The sequence below is a fragment of the Sciurus vulgaris genome, assembly GCF_902686455.1.
Source record: "Sciurus vulgaris genome assembly, chromosome: 1".
NCBI lineage: Eukaryota > Metazoa > Chordata > Mammalia > Rodentia > Sciuridae > Sciurus > Sciurus vulgaris.
Window position 1 is genome coordinate 19221228 of NC_136461.1, and position 19582 is coordinate 19240809.

Sequence of the window (19582 nt, forward strand, 5' to 3'; positions counted from 1 at the left end):
TACTTCAGGGCTGCTGTGTTGGAAGCTAGGGATGTCTGAGCCGGGTCAGCATCATCGGAGCAGGCTCCAATCGGTGGAATGTCACAAGAGTTCTCAGGAAAGCAACCCCCTGCCTTGAGATGCCTCAGACAAACCCATGATTTATTCACAGCCCCCAACAATGGGGACGGAACCGGGGGCGCTTTACCACTGAGTTACACCCCCAGCCCTTTTTATTTTTTATTTTGACTCAGGGTGTCCCTAAGTTCTTGAGACTGACCTCGAACCTGGGATCCTCCTGCCTCAGCCTCCCGAGTCTCTAGGGTCACCGGCGTGTGCCCGGCCCTCACGTTCCTGTTTAGTGTGATGTCTGGGCACATTCAGTTCGCTCTCTGCGGTGCTGGGGATGGAACCCAGGGCTTTGCAGGTGCAGCTAAGCTACCCTCAGCCATGCTCTGATCCCGTATTCCTCTTACTTTTTAGTCAGTGCATCAAAACCTTGCAAAAGGTAATTTTCTAAATGAGCCATTACTTTTGAAAGTGCTACACATGGGATTTCCCCTCCCTCTTCTGCCAATCTGTGGAAATGGGCCGACACTCTCTCTCTTCCTCCGCTCGGTCCCATCGGTCCCATCTCGTTTCTCCGCCACAGTTCCACTTGTTCCTGCTTCGCTTCCCGCCTTCGCGTTCCCCAAGTGCTTCAAACTCTCTTGCTGTTCCGCTGAGTCTTTGTACTTCCTCTTCCTCCCACCAGGATTGCTCCTCCCGGCACTTCCAGCCTGGTTCCTTGGCATCCTTCCAGTCTTCTCCATCAGTTGGGATCTGTTCAATTGTAAGTGACATTTTCTTGGTTAACCTAACTGAAAAATCCAAAGATAGAACTACTTTCAGGTACAGCTGGCATCAGGTGCTCCATAAATTTGACCACTCCTCGGCTCTCTCTTGGTTTCTGGGCTCTCCTATCAGGTAGGCTAATCCTCAGGTACTCGCTTCCCGTGTGGCAGGAAGGTAGTACCTGCAGCCAGAGGTTTACAATCTGTTCAGCCAACAACAAGGAGAGCTTCCCTTTCCCCTTAGTTCCAGTAAATATGCTAGTGTCATTTCATTGGTAGGGCTGGGGTCGACCCCACAAAATATGCACTGCATATGAGGAGAGGTGGTTCCCCTCAAAGTCCAAAGATGCTGTTATCAAAAGTGGGACGCATGGGCGATGGGAATACGAGAACCCAGACACCCCCTCCACCATGGCCGACTTCCCTGTCGGGTGCAGGTGTCGTTGTTCCCCCTTCGCCGCGCTCTCTTTTCTTTGGTACCGGGAATTGAACCCAGGGATGAATCACTGAGCCACATCTCCAGCCCTTTTAATTTTTTATTTCGAGACGTTGTCTCACTAAATAGTTTAGGGCCTCGCTGAATTGTGGAGGCTGGCCTTGAACTTGCAATGCTCTGCCTTAGCCTCCCAAATGGCTGGGATCATAGGTGTTCAGCACCGCACCCCGCACACTGTTCGCTTCCTTCATAGCATATAAGATTCTTGTTTCATTGGTAGAAACTATGGCTTCCCTCTCTTCCTCTGAATTGAGAGGACTTTTTCTTGATCACTCTCCTATTCCCAGCACTTGGAATAGTATTTGGCACCCAGTAAGTGCTTAATAAAGGCTGTGGCAGGAATGAACTTGTTAGAGAGCCAGGCACTCTTTCTTTTTTAAGAATCTCCCCTGCCAGGCATGGTGACCTATGCCTGTGATCCCAGTTTCTCTCAGTTACTTGGGAGGCTGAGGCAAGAGGCTCTTGAGTTCCAGCCCAGCCTGATCAATTGAGCAAGACCCTGTCTCAAAAAACAACAACAACAAAAAATCAGCTCTTGCAATTAGAAAAATGCAAATCAAAGCTGCTCTAAGATTTCATCTCACTCCAGTCAGAATGGCCATGATCAAGAACACAAGCAATAATAAGTGTTGGTGAGGATGTGGGGGGAACGGCGCACTCATACATTGCTGGTGGGACTGCAGATTGGTGCAACCACTATGGAAAGCAGATGGAGGTTCCTCAGAAAACTTGGAATGGAACCACCACTCCTCGGTTTATACTCAAAGGACTTAAAATCAGCAACCTATAGCGATGCAGCCACATTCATATTTATAGATGGTGAATTCACAATAGTGAAACTATGGAACCAACCCAGATGCCCTTCAACAGAGGAATGGATAAAGAAAATGTGGTATATATACACAATGGAATACTACTCAGCCATAAAGAAGAATGAAATTATGGCATTTGCAGGTAAATGGATGGAACTAGAGACTATCATGCTATGTGAAATAAGCCAGTCCCAAAGAACTAAAGTTCCATGTTTTCTTTGATAAGTGGATACTGATCCATAGTGGGGAGTGGTTAGGGAGGGAAAGGATGGTACACTGTGAGATAGACATTATCATCCTATATACATGTATGAAAAGAATTTCTAAAAAAAAATTATCACTGTCAAAAAAAGTTAATGAAAATAAATAAAAGTTAAAAAAAAAGAAAAAAAAAACAAAACACCAAAACCAAAAAAAAAAAAAAAACCCAACAATGACAACAACAACAAAAAACCCAAAGCAAAGCAATCTTCCACCTGAGGGTATTTTGTGCCAGGCATCGATAGTTCCCTCTCCGCTAGGTCACTCCTGTGGGCAACACAAACGTGCGCTTAGTGACTTTCCTGTGTCCTCCTTTGTTGCCCTTCCTGCTCAGACTTTTTGCTTGTTCCTGGCCCTCACTACACTTTCTCCCAAGGGCACTCATCCTGTCCTATGGCTTATTAAGTGCCATCTAGAGCTGGGTGTGGTGGTGCATGCCTGGCATCCCAGTGACTCTGGAGGTTGGAGCAGGAGAATTGCGAGTCTGAGACCAGCCTCAGCACACTTAGCAAGATCCTGTCTCAAAATAAAAAATACAAAGGACTGGGGATGTAGCTTAGTGGACAAGCACCCTGGGTTCAATCCTGAGTAAAAAAAGTGCCATCTAAACATTGTTGACTCACTGAATTTAAATCTCCAGCCCAGACTCTCTACTACTGACTTCCAGAAACATCTAAACACCTGCCTGCTTCTCATGGATATCCAACCTGGATGACCAAAACAAAGTTTTTTCCAAATGTTTATCTATCCCCTGTGTATATCTTTACCAGAAACACACACACACACACACACACACACACACACACACATTTTCCTCTTCATATTGTTTTTGTTGTTGTTCAGTTTTGCCTTTCCACATCAGACTAATTCATAATGAGCATGATTTTATGTCTATAGTCAGTTTTTTTGTTTTTGTTTTTTTTTTTTTTTTTTGTATCAGGGATGGAATCCAAGGGTGCCTAAGCCCTGAGCCACATCCCCAGTCCTTTTTATTTTTTATTTCAAAACAGGGTCTTTCTATGTTGCTTAGGGCTGAGGCTGGTCTCAAATTTGCTACCCTCCTGCCTCAGCCCCCCAAGTCTCTGGATCACAGGTGTGCCACATTGCACCTGGCAGCATTCATTTTTCAGTGCACAGTAACTCAAACGATCTCATCTGGATGCCATGTTAATACCAGTTATTCCTGATCCCATTCTACCTTTGAGGCTGAATCTTCGCCCCCTACTAGGTATTTCCTAGTTAGGTTTTTTAAGAAAGGAAGATGGGTAGAGCATGTGCTTAGCACAGATGAGGCCCTGGGTTCCATCCCCAGCACCCACTCCTCACAAAGGAAGAACATATAATGGGCCATTACTGTAAACCCGTTTGTTCTTTTTTTGGAATAAAGTAATTATCACAAAGGGGAAAAAAAATCTTGACCTTGATTTTTCCACCAAATCTGTTCCTCCTTCTCTCAGTCAAGGGCATCGTAAGCCATCCTGCTGCTGCATCCACAAACCCAGAGGGCAGTCCCTCACCCTGACACTAATCCACCCACAGGTCTCCTTGTTCATCCAAATAAAACTCAAATCCATCCCCTCCCACCCCTAGCCAGTCCTCGGGAGCGTCCTCTTTCAGATGGATTATTGCAATAATCTCCTAACTGCTCCCCATCATTTCCCTCCTACTCCCTTGCAGTCCATTCTTTGTACTCTCTGCACATCAAACAGCATGATCATTTAGAAACAAATCAGATCATGTTGATCCCCAACATAAACCCTTCAAAGACGCCCCCTTTCAGAGTAAAATCTGAAATCCTCTCCCTGGCCTTCAGGACCGGGATACATCTCTGAGCTTAGCCCTCCCCGTTTTCCTGCAGGCTTACCAGTCACTGAATACACTGATATTTCTGTCTCAGGGCCTTTGCACTGCTTTTTAGGGGGAGAGAAAAATGTCTCTCCCCAATTCCACATTTCTGACTCCTGTTCATCTTTCAGGTCTTAGCTTAAATGTCACATGGTAGGAAAGCCCTCCCTGAACCCCCTTTTCTATCCTGTCACGAGTTTCTTCCTTGTTGGTGATTTCTAGGGAAGCACTCAGAGGCAGATTCCCTGGACAGTGAACTCTGGGCATAGTTTCACCACTTCTTGACCATGCCTCAGTTTCCTCATCTGTAAAATAGGCTATAAATAGTCCCTGGTAGTATTGGTACCTGGCACTAAGTAGATATTACCAGATACTTTGTTATTCTTTCATGGCACATCTCTTGGGATTTAATTATTTTGATTTCTTTCTTTCTTTTATTGTTTGTTCTATTTAGTTATACATGACAGCAGAATGAATCTTGATTCATTGCACACAAATGGAGTACAACTTTACACTTCTCTGGTTGTACATGACGTAGTCACACCATTTGTGTAATCATACATGTACATAAGATAATGGTGTTTGTCTCATTCCACCATCTTTCCTTCCCCCTGCCCCCTCCCCTCCCAACACCTCCCCTGTTATGTATCAGCACCCACTTATCAGAGAACACATTTAGCCTTTGATTTTTTGGGATTGGGACTGGCTTATTTCACTTAGCGTGGTATTCTCCGACTCCATCCATTTACCTGCAAATGTCATAATTTTATTCTTCTTCATGGCTGAATAATATTCCATTGTGTTTATATACCACAGTTTCCTTATCCATACACCTATTGAAGGGCATCTAGGTTGGCTCCACAACCTAGTTATTGTGAATTGAGCTGCTATAAACATTGGTGTGGCTGTGTCACTGTAGTATTTATAGCAGGTGCTTAAATGGATTGTTGAATGAAAGCATGAAAACATGAAATCTCAGCCCTACAGTCCTACTTGCCCTTTAAATACCTGGCTATTTTAAAGATGTGAAAACTAAGACCTTGGTTGGGAATGTCACTCAGTGGTGGAGTGCTTGCCCAGCATGCACTGGGTTCCATCACAAGCACTGGAAACAAACAAACAACAACGACGACTAAAACAAGTAACAACGAGGAGCAAACATCCTTCCTGTCTTACCCCTGTGCTAGCCCCTGAGCTAATATCAGTGAACCCACTGGGATAACTGGGAGCACGTTCCACACTGAGGTTCAGAAAATGTCTATGGCATTTGCTTAGTTTTTCTTGGTCTGCCCAGTAACAATGATATCTAGAATAGTTTTAGCTGTTTTGGATCCTTTCCTAATTAAGTGATTTCCTGATTCAGAAGCAGCTTATTCCTATATACCACCGAAAATTCTCCAGCATTAAGGGGCACTATTGCCAGTAACCTACTCATTGATTCAAAGATCCATCATCTTGTCTGGAGCCCAGGAATGATTTGAAGGAAAGTAAGTCAGGTCTTTGCTCAGCTCCAGACTGAAGTTAGAGGTCTGAGGAAAAAACAAGGCGCATATAAATGGAATCTAAGTCAGGCAATGGTGGTGCATGTCTGTAATCCCAATAACTCTGGTGGCTGAGGTAGGAGGATCAGAAATTCGAGGCCAGCCTGGGCAACTTTGCAAGACTCTATTCAAAATAAAAAAAAAAAAAAAGGGGGGGGGAGCTGGGGAGACAGCTCAGTCGGTAGAGTGCTTGCCTTGCAAGCACAAGGCCCTGGGTTCGATCCCCAGCACTACAAACAAACAAAAAACAATAAGATCCAAGTCTTGGGGGCTATGAGATTCTCTCTCCTTTTCTTTTTGGTTCCAGGAATTGAACTGAGCAGTACTCGACCACTGAGCCACATCCCCAGCCGAATTTTATTTAGACAGGGTCTCACTGAGTTGCTTAGCACTCTGCTTTTGCTGAGGCTGACTTTCAACTTGCAATCCTGCTGTTTCAGCCTTCTGAGCTGCTGTGATTATAGGCGTGTGCCACCGTGCCCAGCTCAGATACTTTGTTATACAACCTAGTTGCTCAAGTTAGCATACAATAATTTTTGTCTTCCTAATAAAGTTGCTTTTCTTCAAGTAAACAAACACAAGAAACCGGAGACCCTAAAGGTGGGGTAATCTGAGCAAGACTTAGAGGGGGAAAGAGCATAATTTCTACTTGTCAGAAGTGAGATGAAGCCTCAAAAGCACATGGTACCTGCTACCTCCATTGTGAACACAAGTCACAGCCTTTTATTCCCAGAATAAAAACTAGGGCGAAATTTTCATCACAGGAGAGATCAAAAACAAAGAAAGTCTGAGCTCTCTGCATGGGGCAGGCTGGCTTGGAGTGCTGTTGGCTGAGACCTGCACTTGTGCCTTCCTGGGGAGACATCCAGTCTCCTGTCCAAGCAACTCGCTCCCCAACACACCCACGACATTTAGGAATCTAGAGGTCTCTTATTACGAGTGCAGGTACAGAGGCTGGGAGAGAAGGGACCTGCTCATGCTCAGTGAATGAAACCCAAGTCTACTGGCGTCTATGACAAGACTCCTTTAAGCCTTAATTGATTTAAAAAGTAGAAGAATGGAGAAAAAGAGGAAGTGAAGAGGAGATGGAGAAGGACAAGAGGAGGATGTGGAGGTGTCCCCTCAGGTGTCCACTGGCAGGGAAGGGCCGTGACAGGTGTGCAGGGTAACTAGAGACTTTGCGGGGAGGGCAGGGTCATTTGCTGGGGGAGGGGAGGTGGAGGCTGGGGCCTGGCTGGGTTATTTTCAGAGATGCTATCTTTGTCAGCATCTGCTAAATAATTAAACTGAGATGGCATCGTAGAGGATGCCAGGCCAGGTTGCCAGGAAGATACTGAAAGGGAGGGGTTGGATCTCAGCCGAGGCCTTGAATCTTCTGGGCTGGCATGGAAGTGGATTCCTCAGGCCTTGACCCCTGCCCACTCCACTCTCAGCTATGGTGGGGATCTGGCTGGGGCCACAGCCACACTGGTCAACCCCTCTGCAAACCTCTCTTGCCCCCGGCTGTCCTCTGGGAGGGACTGGGTACATGCTGGACAGGCCTCGGGCGTCAGGCCTGGGCTGCCTCTTCTATTCCAGACTCAGACTCAGAGCACGGGTTTGGAGTTAGCAGACACGACCACCTTGTGAGATATTGGGCAAAGCCTTTAATCTGTTGACGTCCTTGTCTATGCCAAAGGCAATAGCAGTTCCATTTCTCAGATGAGGCCTGTGAAGTTCAGGGAAGAAAAGTGCCTTTCTTGGGGTTGCACAGCTAGGAAAGGACAAAAGTCCTTGATTTGATCCAAACACAAGTCTCTTATTTCAGGTCCCTTTCCTCTCTCGATTTCATTTATTTATTCATTTATTTATTTTTAATATTTTCCATGTAAAGAGTGGATACCTTTTATAAAGATCAGAACAATATAATAATCATCATAGTTTAAAAATACACTCCCTCATTCTAAATGTGCTTTCCAGGTAGACAGCACTAACAGGTAGGTGGTTGGCTGTGGCCTCTGTCCACACCTAGGAGTGAAGAGCTCAGGTCAGTTAAGGCAGATGGCAAGAAAACCATCGGATGCCAGACCTCTCTCATGACCCTGGTCCTTTGCACATGTTGTGTGCATCCTGAGTCTCCCTCCATCTCTGGATCCCCACCATCTCTACATCACTCTTTGATTTATCCTTCAGGTCTCCGTTTAAACGCCACATCCTGAGAAAGCCCTCTGTGTTCTCTCCCCACCCAGCTGGCCTTAGTGCTGCTCTGTTCCCGCAGCTTTGTGCTTCCCCCATCCAGCAGGAACCTCACCCACCTGCAGTCACCTGTGTGTGCCTGCTGGACTCACAGAGATAGGGCCCATCTAATCAGTGCTGGGCCACTCGGCAGGTAGCCCAGAGTGGAGGTAATGAACGAGTTGTCGAATGAGTGAAAGAATGAATAAATGGATGGATGGAGAAAGGGACTTCTCCATTCTCAGCAAGCTCTACCCTTGCATTATTGCAAAATTCAAGCACATTTTTATTGGATTGGAGGTGCAGCTCAGTGGTAGAGCTCTTTCCTAGGATGCACAGACCCAGGGTTTCATCCCTAGCACTGGGGGAAAAAAGTGTATTGAATGCCCTCTATTGAGAGCCAGGGGGTTCTAGCAGGGAGACTACTAAAAACTAAATAATAAGCCAGGTGTGGTGGCACACACCTGTAATCCCAGCAGCTCGGGAGACTGAGGTAGGAGGATCTCAAGTTCAAAGCCAGCCTCAGCAACAAAGCAAGACCCTGTCTCAAAAATAAAAAGGGCTGGGATGTGGCTCAGTGGTTAAGCGTCCCTAGGTTTAAACCCTGGTATGCTGTCCCCCCCACCAAGAAAAAACCCACAAAACTAAACATAAACAAATACATATATTGTGGGAAATGCCATAGAGAATAGGAACTGGGATTGGTTGTTGGACAATAATAGGGAGGTGAGAGGCAACTTTGGGGGACTTTGGGTTTTCATTAGGAAGAAAGGCTGCTAATCTAGACAACATTCATTCAGCAACTACTTATTTATTTATGTGGTGCTGGGGATTGAACCCAGGACCTTGTGCATGCTAAGCACACACTTTGCCACTGAGATTCCCTCAGCCCCCAGTAAATATTGAGCCTCTACTCCCAAAGACATTCGTGTCCAAGGGTACCTGGAAGGACAGTGTGTGAGGGTTTTGTACCCAGATCTAACTGGTTCTCTAGATCTGGTCAACGGCAGGAGTGGAGGAAAGTTCTGATCTTACTTCCCTTGATTTATCCCCTAAGAGCAGTGACCTGATTGATTCAGGCAAGACACCTATCAATCTCCCCTCCCTGATGGAGGTGTGTGGGGGGGCTTCTGCGCTGAGAAAGACACAGGGTTGATGATGCAAAGGAGACTCTTCAAAGGGATGTCACCATTTGGAGGAGCTTCATCCTTGCTGGGGGCAACCCGGTAACCCTGAGCCTCCCTCATCCGCATTGAGCCCCTCTGGTTCCCAGATTACTTATGGCCCTGAGCCTCCCTTCCCCCGCTGTGAGACTCCTTCGGCACCTTTGCGCCCACTCAATGTCAGCCTCTTTTGCAGATCCCTAGCCTGCCCTCAAAGGGCTCTTCTTGCCCTCAACGAACGCTCTCCGGGTCACTGAGTCATTCCCAAGCCCTGCCCTTCCCCTCAGGAACCTCCACTCCTCAGTCCCTGAGCACCTCCCCCTCACTTGATCCCTTGGAGTCCTCTCCCACGTCTTCAGTGGACCCAGCTCCCCCACTGGCTCCTCCCTCTCCTCGGAGGCTCTGCCGAGTTGCTTCCCTGGAGCCAAGCTGTCTCGCCCACGAGTCCCCATCACTCAGCGGAAGGCACCTGTAAGCCCTTGGAGAACACAGGGACGGGCTGAGTCTCCTCCTTCTCCTCCAGTCAGTGCAGCTCCGTCTGCAGCCTCCTCCTCACGCTGGCCACATGCTTCCTAGGTCCTTGCCAGCCCAGGTCCGCTACCACCCTTCCCGTCTGGTTTCAGAGCGGGCTTCTGGCCCTCCAGACCCAGCCTCCTCCCACCACAGACACCTCCCATCTGACGGAAACCGAGGGAAGGCCAAGGTGAATAGGCCGGTATTTGTAAGGGGAACCGCAGGCTCACTGTTTTCAATTTGCCAGTGACTGAATCCCAAATATGGAGGGTCCCTCTGCGACAGGGAGGGGACCTAGGTATCTGAGCCCTTAGAGGGCATGGATAACTAAAGTTGGTGCATTTCTGTCCAGATTCAGCCACCAGCCGGCAATATGATCCCGGGCAAGGCACCTAGGCATCATCTAAGTCTCCCTTACGTGTAAAAGGTGTGGGGACACCTGCTGGAAGGAGCACACGAGCGACAGGGGGAGGGACAGGAGAATAATTTTGCACACCTTGGGGCCCACGCACCAAGATCTGCGTGTTCAGTGGCAGGATTATGGTGTTTGTTTTACAAGCAAACGGCCCGTCTGGCATGGGACCAATCCAGCCAGATACCCATCCGGGGGGATGCCACTCGCCTTCTCCATTACCCCCAATGAGATGGGAGGATAATGGACGAGACTGTGGCCCAAATCAGATAGAGCTGATTTGGCCAAGGGACAGCAGGACGTATGGGAAGGTGTAAGTCAAGCTGCCTGGGTATTAGTCCGTGCTCTCACTGTGACGCTGGGGCCCCTTCCCCAGGTGGACACTGAACTTTTTGACTTCTAAGCCCCAGCCTCCAGAGTTTTTGACTGAGGGGCCGGGCCAGGGAAGATTATGGCCCACTTTCCACCCAAAATGCGAGGTGAACTGGGTGGGAACCTAATGCCCTAACAGCGCAGAGCTGGGGGAAGAACAGGGGACGTGAAGGGTTTGGGTAAGGTCCTGAACGCTCGTGGCTGGTGGGGAGGGTTCAGGGTACACCCGTCTCTGATTGGCTGTGCTGCCCATCGCTCCGCCCCGTGTTCTATAAGACGCTCGGGCTGCGGGCGCGGCGCGGGCGTGGGCACTGCGGCCGCCTCTCTCTCCTCGCGTGCCGGGCGTCTGTCCTCTCCGCGGACCCACAGCCGCAGGCCGCCGGGGGGCGGGGGATGCCGGGCTGCCGCATCAGCGCCTGCGGCCCAGGGGCTCAGGAAGGGACGGCAGAACCGGGGTCTCCCCCGCCGCCGCCCCGGGAGCCCCTGTCGTCCCCTCAGCCCCCGCCCCCAACTCCGACCTTGACCCCGACCCCAGCTTCGTCCCGGCAGCTGCCGGAGGCCGCCCAGGCGTCGGCTGCGCAGGCCGAGGGTCAGGAGCTGCAGCGCTGGCGCCAGGGCGCTAGTGGGGGCGCCGGGGTCACCGGGGCGGCAGGGGGCGCCGGCGGCGGCTCCGGAGCTGCGGCGGGGGCGGGGGGCCGCGCGCTGGAGCTGGCCGAAGCGCGGCGGCGGCTGCTGGAGGTGGAGGGCCGCCGGCGCCTGGTGTCGGAGCTGGAGAGCCGCGTGCTGCAGCTGCACCGAGTCTTCCTGGCCGCCGAGCTGCGCCTGGCGCACCGCGCAGAGAGCCTGAGCCGCCTGAGCGGCGGCGTGGCGCAGGCCGAGCTCTACCTGGCGGCGCACGGGTCGCGCCTCAAGAAGGGTCCGCGTCGCGGCCGCCGCGGCCGCCCGCCCGCGCTGCTGGCCTCAGCCCTCGGTCTGGGGAGCTGCGTGCCCTGGGGCGCCGGGCGACTGCGGCGCGGTCACGGCCCGGAGCCCGACTCGCCCTTCCGCCGCAGCCCGCCCCGCGGCCCCGCTTCTCCCCAGCGCTGAGCTCAGGCGCCCGGACCCCTGGCCACCCGGAACAGGCCATCACCGCGGTGCCAAACGACGGATTGCGGATGCCGGCAGGATGGATGGTGTCACCTACGCTGATGGACAGACTGACCCACGACAGGAAGAGACAGACGGGGGGCCGGGGGCCCAGTAAAGGAGGCTGAGGTGCGGTGTTAGTGGCTGGTGGTTTCGAGGGGCGGTGGGGCTGCAGGGCCCGGGACCTTCCGTCCCTGGGGCTTCTGGCGTCTGCTGGGCCCTTAATAAGGCTGTCCATTTTCCGTGGCCGCCTCTCGCAGACCACCAGGGGGCAAGGGGCAGCACCAAGTTCCTCTTACAGAGTTGGACAAATGGAGGGTGCTCAACTCCCAGTTGGGATTTATTTGGTGGCAAACTTTTGTCAGCTGCTGCCCGCTGCACTGGTGCAACACCCCACTCTCACCTCCACTTTCTTTGCCTTTTCTGGGTCCCTTGGGGCTGTAAGAAGTCTTGCCCTTGAGGCTGCTGTTTTCTGGCACTTCAGCTCCATATCATTAGGACAGAATAATGAGCTCCTAGGATGGGGTGGGGGCTGGCATAGAGCTGCCTGAGTTCTCTGAGCCCCTCTACCATTCCGGGAGACAGAATGCCAGAGAATTTGAGGATTCGCTCCATCATACTTTAACTTAGACCCTCTGCTTCTTGGAGACAGAGCTGTTTTCATGCTTCATGCAGCTTCAGATAATTAAGATGGGGTGTTTGGCACCTACTCACCTAGCACCCCACCCCCATACCCATCTCTAAGATGACTCTGCCAGTGATGGAGCCAGGTGTGACATCCTTTAACAGCCCCAAGGGGGCAGGTATGGCATCAGCCTCCAGAAAGGTGGGGCCTTAAAGGGCCAGACTGGAAATACGATCTGCTGCTTCCTGTGCAGATGCCCTTCAGTTCCCTCATTCCTCTGTCCCCCACCCCCACTCAACTGTGGTGGCCTGGGCCTTGCTTCTCTGCTCACAGATAATTGCAGCTTCACTTGTTAGTCTGTCGGGTGGGTATCACCACCTCCCAGAAGGGCTGTACAGAAATTAAGGGCAAAGAACTGTCTGTCTTCTTCCACTGTAAGTCACGAGAAGATATTCTGCTCTTTTAAATCACACCTAGAGCCTCACACTGCTTCTGCGCATGGAACCAGAAGCTAATTTAAAGTCCTCATTTTACAGAATGGAGAGGGGTTTTCTCAAGGTCACTTAACAGGGAGGGACAGAACAAGGACCCAGTCCTCTGTGTGTTTCTCAAAGTATCCTATACTGGGGCTAGGGAGAGCTGGCCTCAGGGACCATCTACAGTGTGACCAAAAATAACTCTGCCCCAACTTTGGGTCAGTGTCCTTCTCTCTGACTATAACTGTTCTTTTTTGTGTGAGGGGTTGAGACTGTAGTGAAGGAAAGTGATGATAATGTCAGTCTCAGGAATCTGACTGTGAGTGGTGAAAGGTTAGGCCCATTGTGATAGACAGGGGCCCTCATCTGACCTTTCCCCATCAGCTCTTCCTTTTCCTGGGTACCAAATTTTTGACTGGTTTCCCAGCTAACAACCCAGTCTTCTTGAACCCCTGCTTAGCTGGGGGAGAGCTCTGTTTCAGAGCTCTTGAGAAAGTTTGGGGACCAGGGGAATAATGAGGAACCTTGGCATCTTCTGGTCTCCCCAGAGAAACAGGACCTTCCAAAGCCACTCTGGTCATTTGGGGTCCAGAGGCTAGAGAGCACAGGACTTTCTGGAGGTGACACAGTGAGGGAGCTCAGGCAGCAGCGCTGGGCTGCAGCCAGGACCGTTTGGTTTCTGGGTTGCCAGAGAGGGGGCAGTTGGTCCAGAGGAGCTTTTAGCTAATGGCATAAAGTGCTTTGTGCCATCAGTTTTGCATTTCTCTGGGATTTATTGGTAATCAGCTTTATCCCGATTTGAGGGTGAGGTAGGTAGATTGGTAGAGAATTAGAGATGACACTTGCTGGAGAAAGAGGTGGGGGGTGGTATGTGGTGATTGGGCCTGATGTCACAGATTTCTCTATCCCTTCCCTCCACTTCCAGATGCCCCACTGCTCACCATCAAGGGCCTAGGCCAGGGCACAAAGAGCTCAGTGCTGGGAACCTGAGCTCCTGGTTAGTGTTCTGTCCACTACTCCTCAACCAACTAATAAAAGTCACCTCCCACCCATGCCTCCCTCCCTCCCAGGGCTCACTGTAGACACTGCCCCCCACGCCCCCCCCCCTCCATTTTTCCCTCAATCAGCAAATATTGATGTCAGTCCAGGGGTTTCAGAATGAGACCTGAATTGGAAGGTCTTTGCTTTTGAGAGCTTGTTTTCCAGCCTTCTGCCCCGCAAACCTTCCCTGGCTGTCACTATGCCAGAGGACCCTTGGGGTCTGCAAGTTTGTGTTGGAAGGCTATTTTCTAGACCTCCACTGAGACAGACCATTCCCTTCCTCCGGTGACTTCCTGAACACTTTCTCAGTGGCCACTGGACTGAGTACAGGAATCTTGTGAAACCTGGACGTTGAGGACACTGATGTCTACCTGTGAATCTAGGCTCCTGAGGACTGAAGGGAAACAGGAGCCCTTCTTCAGGTTGGAGCCTGGGGCTTGGAGACCAACCAGTTCAGGGTTCTAGTATGGAACCTGCCGCTCGCTCCCCAGGGTGAGCCTCCTCCCTCTCTTGGCTGATCCCAGTTTTATGTGGTGCTGCCACTAGAGGGCAGTGTGGGGCTACTTCTAGAGGCGTGGGGGCGTGGCCTGCAACGGGTTCGGTCTCCAGTGGTGCGGTCACCCACCGTCCCCTTCCCTGTGGTGCCCGGGTTTCCTTGACTTTGAGCTATAAGGATGTGCAGAATCAGCGAGTGGTGGCGGTCCGCGCGGCCCGAGGCGGGGTGTATTTCCAGTGATGGCTTCGTGGGGGGCCGCGGCTGGAAACTCAACTTGTGACCTTTATAAGGGGGGTGGGGAGAGGCGCAAAGGTGGTCCAGCGCTTCCGGAAGAAGGTCCTGGAAAGAGGTTACCTGTCTGAGAAAGTTCGGAATCATTTCGCTATTCACATATTTATGTTTTTTTGTTTATTTTTGGGGTACTTAGGGACTGAATCTAGAGGCACTCTCTCCACCACTGAGTTGCACCCAGTCATTTTTTTTTTAACTTTATTTATTTTTTTATGGTTGCTGAGGATGGAACCTAGTGCCTCACACATGCAAGGCAAGTGCTCCACCACTGAGCTGAAACCCCAGCCAGGGATCCTTTTTTTTTTTTTTTTTTTTTTTTTTTTGAGACAGGGTCACTTAATTTCACAGACTGACCTTGAACTTGGGATCCTTCTTGCCTCAATCCCTGAGTCCCTGGATTCAGGGTGGTGTGCCACCACCACCCCTGGCCCTATTCACAGATTTTGTTACAATGATAACTGATCAGAACTCCTGTCCTGCCACCACCTAGCTACAGAGGTGGCCTAAAGATTAGGCTGAACTGACAGGTCATGGCCAATCCTGCAGTGAGCAGTGACCTGGACGATTCCTTTGCCTGTGCCTACAGCCAGATCCGTTGAGAACAACTCAGGTACCCCTGCATCTGAGAGCTGAAGGAGAGACTCCCAGCTTTATGGCTTGCCAGGGAGGAAGTATTTGGGAAAGCTCGGAGATTCCCAACCTATTTCTTCTCTCATTATTCCCTGACCACACCCTGGCCAGGAGTGATGGGGGTGGGGAACCCTTGGGTCTGGAATAGTAAATTAACCACCTCCTCCATGACAGGCACTGTGCTAAGCATTCACACCCATTATCTCTTTCTTTTTTCTCCCAACCACTCTGCAAAGTAAAGGCTACCCCCATTTCCACAGGTGAGGATGCCCAGGGTCAGGAAGGGCAGATGACTTAGCCAAAGACATAGAACCTAAAAATGAATGCTTAAACATTAGGCTGTGTGGTGCTTCATTCACCATGCTAATGAGGCCTCCGTTGCCAGGGGTTTCACTGTGCTCTTCCCTTGCAGGTGACAAGGATGATATGTTCCACGGTGGGCAGAAAGGGCCCCGGTGAAACAAAATGACCTGAGATTCAGTCCTGGCCTGAAACTTCTCAGCTGGGGAATCTTGGGCAATGACTTTTCTTTTCTGAGTCAGTTTCTTGTGTTTTTGACTGGGCCGGGGTGCCTAGGGAGGAGCTAACTTCTGAATATTAAATGAGAAGTCCCACTAAGTGCCTAGCACATAGTGGAGGTCTGTGAAGGATGGAGCCACTCTGCCTAGGCCAGAAGAGGTCGCCAGGACAGCCTCTAGTCTGCGGGGCAGCTCCATGTCAGGAATCCCTGGAACGTCCCTCCCCTCCACTGGGCCCTGGGGAACTCCATAAGGGGAGAGGTGGAGGAGGGGCAGGCTTTTCATCCCAGGAACATTCCATTCTAGCTGCTCAGACCAGTGGGGATCCCAGCCAAGGACAAAGGCCCAAGGGAACCTCTGCTCCCCCAGGAACCCCTCCTTAAGAGGGGCCATTGTGGGAAGCTGGTGCAGGAGGTAGATGCTGAAGTGTTGGGGTGGGGTTGGGTGGCTGTGGGAAAGAGGTGATTAAAACTCTTGGAATTATTCTTTCCAGCTCCTCCTAGCTCCTTAGAGCTCCACTCTGTGGATCTGGACTCCTGGATTCTGCTCCTTCCCTGGACACCTTCCGGACGACTTTGAAAATTGGCCATACCTGACCTCGACGCCCCTCTGTCTGGAGCTGTTGCTTCACCATGGCAAGGGGCTGGGTTCTGGGGAATTGTCCAGAATATGAATTTCTCTACATGCACCACATTTGACTCTGCTTACTGTGTGATTGAAGATGTTACCACAGGGCCCTGAGATGCAATCCGACTATTTGAGAGTGTAGCAAACATTTTCAATGTGACAATGAAATGGACTTCTTTTAAAGGTAGAGCCATCACAGCACAGCTGGAGTCCCCATCTGGAAGATGTCAGTTGCTTCTGAGTCTGATGGCACTAGGAGGCCTGTTTGAGGGAAAACACTGGTCTGAGAAATGCCTGTTTCCTTGCCCACTGTCCTTGTTCTCCCCATATGAGGGTGTGCCTGGGGCCCCTTAAGACAATCAACTGCTGCCTCCAAGGGACACACCCCTTCTCTGGAAGAGGTAGTGGCAACATGAAACTCCCAAAGCAATGTTTTAAATACAAGAAAATACATTTATTCAAGTATCCTACTAAAGAAAGGGGCACATATATTCACACACAACCCAGAACTTGTTAACTTCTGCGAAGCAAGTGTATATGGAATCAGTCCCCTGACAGATACATTCAGGAAGAATAAATTTCAGTAATCTGAGGCCAAGGCATGTGGTTTTGAGGTCCACTTTGCAAGTGTCCTTGCTGCCTTTCCTTTGTGTGTGTCTGTCACTACTCTTTTAGTTGACAGTTCCTTGAGCAGCTTCTGTTTAGTTTGGCAGAGTCTGATACCTCTCTTGACCTGGCTCACGGTTGACCCTCCCCACGAAGTCTCCTCAAAGATCAGATGTGGAAACTCGGGGACAGGAATGCGTGAGATTGTGATGGCGGGGAGGTCATGCCCATTTGTAAAAACATGGCAGCGTGACAGCCTGTGGGGGTTGTTAGTGACTGAATAGACCTGCTTGTCTGGCAGGGTCCCTGGAAGAGACAAGGCATGAACTTGGAAGTTTTAACAAGGGACTTTTTCCACCAGTGGGGGCTGGGCTTATTAGTTAAGAAACTAACAAATAAACTAACTGTAGCTCCATAGTAGAGTTCTTGCCTAGCACGCACGAGGCCCTGAGTTCGATCCTCAGCATAGGAAATAAACAGGGAAGGAAAAGAAAGTAGCCAGAGGTGGTGTATCTCTTGGAACTCCACAGCGGGAAGACTTCAGGCGCCTGGGCCCGAAGGGGCAGGGGCGGCAACTGTGGAAGAGGGCTGCTGCAGCAACATGACAGCCTGGCGGGGAGGGAGCGGAAGAATAAGCTTTTCCTCCTTCCTGTCTCCTCAGGGCCTCTCACTGTCAAGCAGCAGGAAGCCAGGCAACAAGGGAGCCATTGATGCCTTGGTAGATGGCAGCCTCCCAGGGCATAGGCCTGAGAGGGTGGAGGGTGGATCTGGAGGGGCCAACTTATCAGCCTCCCCCAAACCAAAGCACTGTTTCTTCCCTCTGGAAAGCCTGGGTGGGTCGTTGCTCCAGAGAGGTTGGAAGGCGGGGGGACAGGCCTTCCTCCCTCAACTCCTCACTGGCTTTGACTCCCAGTTCCTGACTCCCACCTGTCCTGACATCTTAGGTGGCTGTAGGAATTGTCCACAGAGAAATAATTCAGCCAGTGAGTCAGTGTTTTTCTCAAACCCGGAAACGCTGCACCACTCCCAAACACACCCACAGGCATGCTGTTGCCACTGTGGGTCCAGGACAGTCACCGCAAGCCATGGTTGGTGTCACATGCACATCAAGAAAATGTACATCTTGGCACACCACTATGTCAGTCATACTTAAGAAAATGACAAGTGTCACAGTAATGTCAAACACACTGTCACATATATGTACAGGAGACACAGTCATGATCATCCGCATGAAATCACAGTGTAGGGACAGGAGTCAGACAGACCTCATTGACCTCAGTTTTCTCATCTGTAAAGTAGAAATACTGGCTCTTCTCTTGTGAAGTTGTTACAAGGATGAATGAGAATGATCGGGAAGGTCCAAGTCTAGTGCCTGGCCTGGTGCCTGGCCTGGAGTAAAGTGCAGGCCAGGTGGCAGCTGTTCCTGTGGACTCCTGTCTCACACACCCTGGCTCCCTAAGCCTGTGCATGCAGGCACATGGGCACCAGTGAGCACACCTGCTGCCTGGGGCCAGCTAGACACCCTCAGGCACACATGCCCTCCTCTAGACGCGCCTGCGCAGGCACGCGTGCACCCGGGTTCCCTCTGCCTGGAACACTCTCCCAGGCAGTCTCACGGTTCGCTTCCCGTCTCCTTTGTCTGCTCCAACCAATGTCATTTTTTTCAGTGAGGTGCACCTTGGTGTCTTAGAATTTGCAAACCCCAGCACTTCCGATCCCTTACTTTGCTATATATATTTGTATGCACCCCTGATCTCCTAAGACCATAGGATTTATTTTGTCTACCTCACTAGACTATTTCCACAACGGCGGGGGTGTCTGTCTCGTCTGATGCATTCCCAACACTGGGAACAGTAACTGGCACACGCAGGCTGGATGCAGTGCAAACACAATGTGTCACGTGGGTTCTGATTTTCTCACTTCCTAAAACACACACATCCAGGTGAACCCCACTCCCAAAAGCTGAACCTGCTGTTTACACTGCATCCCCTTCATGCCTAGCCTCAAATGGCCAAATTGGGAGGTGGGACAAACTTTGTCCCTCCCAGGATCTTAGCTGGATGAGCTTGGCTGGGATGGGCCTGGCGAACTGCAGTCATCAAGCCAGGAAAGCCTTTCTGATTGCCTGCCAGCCTCTTAGAGCCCAGCAGAAGGGGCTAGGGCACCCAGCAGGAACCCACAGAGCAGGTGAGGTGGCTGAACTCACCTTGATGACCCGAGGCCTCCTCTGTGACCTTGTTTTCCCCACCCTGGCGGAACCATCAAAGTCACCACTTCAGAGGCTCCTAATGAGGCAAAATATGTTAAGGGCTTTGCAATCCCTGGATCAAAGAGACGAGGTAAACAGTGGGCAGCGTCCAGGGGCGAGTGGCTGATGCCCTGAGGGAACAGCTCCCCCAGACAACCTGGCTTGGCCCCAGCTGGGTTCAGAAAGGAGAGACCCTGCCCATCCAGGGGACATGTTGTTCAGAGCACATGGAGGTGGAGAGGAAGCTGTTGGATTGAGGGAGCCTCTCCCAGATAGTGTGCCCTACCTGGGCTCTAGGGGACTCTAGAATAGTTTCCCAGTCTCAGCTGCCATTACTGGAGGGTCCTTCATTCCCCACCTGCTCTGGGCAGAGCTGGAATTAAGCAGCCTGGGCACTGGAGTATGAGGCCAGGTCTGGGGCTCCTAGGACCCCAGGTAGGAAACCTGGGGCAACTGAA

The 19582-nt window shown here is 50.9% G+C and overlaps 1 protein-coding gene and 1 pseudogene across 2 annotated transcripts in view; both read left to right on the plus strand.

Annotated features, from left to right (window-relative positions):
- The window catches only part of LOC306646602 (14-3-3 protein sigma-like), a 229410-nt pseudogene that overhangs the window by 84250 nt on the left and 125578 nt on the right, over nucleotides 1-19582 (plus strand). The window lies entirely within an intron of this gene.
- On the plus strand, nucleotides 10736-16863 carry TRNP1 (TMF1 regulated nuclear protein 1). The gene is made up of 2 exons (XM_079138951.1): nucleotides 10736-11695; nucleotides 16137-16863. The coding sequence occupies exon 1, from the start codon at nucleotides 10835-10837 to the stop codon at nucleotides 11525-11527; it is 693 nt and encodes a 230-aa protein (XP_078995077.1). The 5' UTR covers nucleotides 10736-10834; the 3' UTR covers nucleotides 11528-11695; nucleotides 16137-16863.